Source organism: Hipposideros armiger, unplaced genomic scaffold (assembly GCF_001890085.2).
Source record: "Hipposideros armiger isolate ML-2016 unplaced genomic scaffold, ASM189008v1 scaffold_646, whole genome shotgun sequence".
NCBI classification, from domain to species: Eukaryota; Metazoa; Chordata; class Mammalia; order Chiroptera; family Hipposideridae; genus Hipposideros; species Hipposideros armiger.
The window spans coordinates 1018876-1021518 of NW_017731996.1; the positions used below are offsets into that span (position 1 = coordinate 1018876).

Below are 2643 nucleotides of genomic sequence, written 5' to 3' on the forward strand. Positions count from 1 at the left end.
TCCAGGTTGAGCTGTTGTTCAGCATCTTAGCTGTAGAGGGTGCAGCGCCACTGGCCCTCATGTGGGATCCGAACCGGGGCCATGCTGCTCAGAGCTGGCGTCCCAAGCAAATGCTTAACCAATGCACGACTTGGCCAGCTCTCTCTTTTATTTTAGTTTATTGAATGTTTTCTTCAGAGAAAGAGTGTTGGCTTTTTCTGCATCTGTTGAAAAGCAAGACCTTGCTTTCCTGGGATGGATGGATGGATAGATAGGATAGATAGATAGATAGATAGATAGATAGGATAGATAAGATAGATAGATAGATAGATAGATAGATAGATAGATAGATAGATAAATTTTAGCTGAGCCATCCTGCCACCTGTTGGCAGCTCAGCAGCAAAATAGTTTCTTTATAGTATTGTTGCAAAGAGTAAATTATATCTGAGTAAAGAGTTTAGAACAATGTTTGGCACAGAGTAAGCAGTAAATATAGTCACTATTATTATTATGAACATCTGTCAAAGTTTATTGGCCACAATGCCTCCTGAAAAAGGCATGAGATTAAGTTGTTTTTACAAGCTGGTTCTGGTTCTCTTACAGGCATGCTGACTGATAGAACAGCAAGCATTTTCCAAGGCAACCAAATGAAACTGAAGCTGGTCAATATTCAAAAAGCTAAAATTTCTACAGCTGCATTTCTAAAAGCTTTCTGCCATCACAGACTCATTAAACTGGATGCTACTGGAGTGCACACTGACCTCCCAATTCCAGACATCATAAGTGGACTTGGCAGCAATAGCTGGATCCAGCAAAACCTCCGGTGTCTCCTGTTGGATTCGACAAGCACCCCTCCAGATTCAAGACTACTGTTCTTTGGTCAGCTCACTGGTCTTCGCATTTTAAGTGTTTTCAATGTTTGTTTTCATAGCGAAGACCTGGCTAATGTTTCTCAGTTACCAAAATTGGAAAGCTTGGATATCTCCAATACTCTGGTCACTGACATCTCTGCACTCCTTACCTGTAAGGATCGACTCAAATCTCTCACCATGCACTATCTGAAATGCCTGACCATGACTAAACTACAAATTCTCGCAGTCATTAGAGAACTTAAATATCTACTTCACCTTGATATTTCTGATCACGGGCAGCTCAGATCAGATCTAGCTTTTCATTTGCTACAGCAGAAAGATATCCTGCCTGATGTTGTGTCACTGGATATTTCGGGGAGCATTTGCATCACTGATGAAGCTGTAGAATTATTTATACGGCAGCGGCCTGCAATGCAATTTGTGGGACTGTTGGCTACGGATGCTGGTTATTCTGACTTCTTTACTACAAAGCAAGGCTTGAGGGTTTGTTCTTATTTGAAATAAGTTTGTTTCATTTGTTCAGAACATTATTAAGCTTTTGTTGTATATCAGAATCTAGGTATTGGGGTTATAAAGACAGATAAAAAATACTTAAGGAGCTTAGCAATTAATAATTATTGTGTAGCTACTGTATAGTAGGCTATAGAAATATAACCTTAAACAAGATACAGTGCTGGCCTCCGTGTCTTCTAGTCTAGCTTCATTATGATAAGTGTAGTAATTTATACATCACTTCCTATCTGCCAGATGTCATGTTGTGCACATTTTCTACTTTAATCCTCCCATTTTACAGTTGAGGAAATGGAAGCTCAGGGAGGTTAATCTACTTATCCACAATCATAGAACTATGAAATGGCATAGCTAGGATTTGTATGCAAGTTGTTGTGACTAAAACTTGTGTTCTTGTTAACAGCTAAACATAACAAATAAGGCAGGTGATAACATGGCTGACATCATTTTTGGTGAAGGTATGACAGAGCAGTTTTTTGTTTTGTTTTTTTAGCTGAGCCATCCTGCCAATGGCAGCTCAGCTCGGGCTGGGAATTGAACTGGCGACCCTGTTGCTCAGAGCTCACACTCTTGAGGGAGCTATTAACCAACTGAGCCACTCTGCTGGCCCCTTGACAAAGCAGTTTTAAAGAGCCTTGAGAAAACAGTTTAGAATATTGCTGGAATAGTTTATAGCCCCTCAAGGTGCTATTTTTTTTAAAGATTTTTATTGGGGAATTGGAGGGATGGGAACAGTGCTGGGGAATTGGGAGAAGGTGAACAGACAAGTTGCTGTCCTTTTGTTCTTCAGTCTAGTTGTGGAGGATGTTGCTTCACTGGGCCAAGTTGGCACCATCATTGCGCTTTTCCTGGGCGAGGCAGATCAGTTGCCGGCTTCTGGACAGCCGCTCACTGTGGCTGCTGGCCATACACGGTAGCCCATGGCAACCCACTGCCACAGGGGCTGCAGCCTACGCCGTCACCGGCGACCCACGGCAGCCCAGCTCGAGCTGTTGTTCAGCACCTTAGCTGTGGAGGACAGTGTCACTGGCCCTCCTATGTGGGATCCGAACCGGGGCTCTCTGGCGTCCAAGCCAGTTCTTAACCATCGCGCCACTCAGCTGGCCCTCAAGGTGCTATTTTTAAAGCAGGCTATATTTATTTTATTTATTTTTTTGTTTTAAAGATTTTATTGGGGAATTGGGGGAGGAGAACAGTGCTGGAGAATTGGGGGAAGGGGAACAGACAAGTTGCTGTCCTTTGGTTCTTCAGTCTAGTTGTGGAGGACGTCGCTTCACTGGCC

At 42.9% G+C, this 2643-nt stretch overlaps 1 protein-coding gene across 1 annotated transcript in view; it reads left to right on the forward strand.

Moving 5' to 3' along the window:
• ZYG11A (zyg-11 family member A, cell cycle regulator) overlaps window positions 1-2643 on the forward strand; it is a 57032-nt gene that overhangs the window by 8832 nt on the left and 45557 nt on the right. The window contains 1 exon segment of the mRNA XM_019625933.1: window positions 583-1334. Within this exon segment, the coding sequence (XP_019481478.1) occupies window positions 583-1334 (752 nt within the window).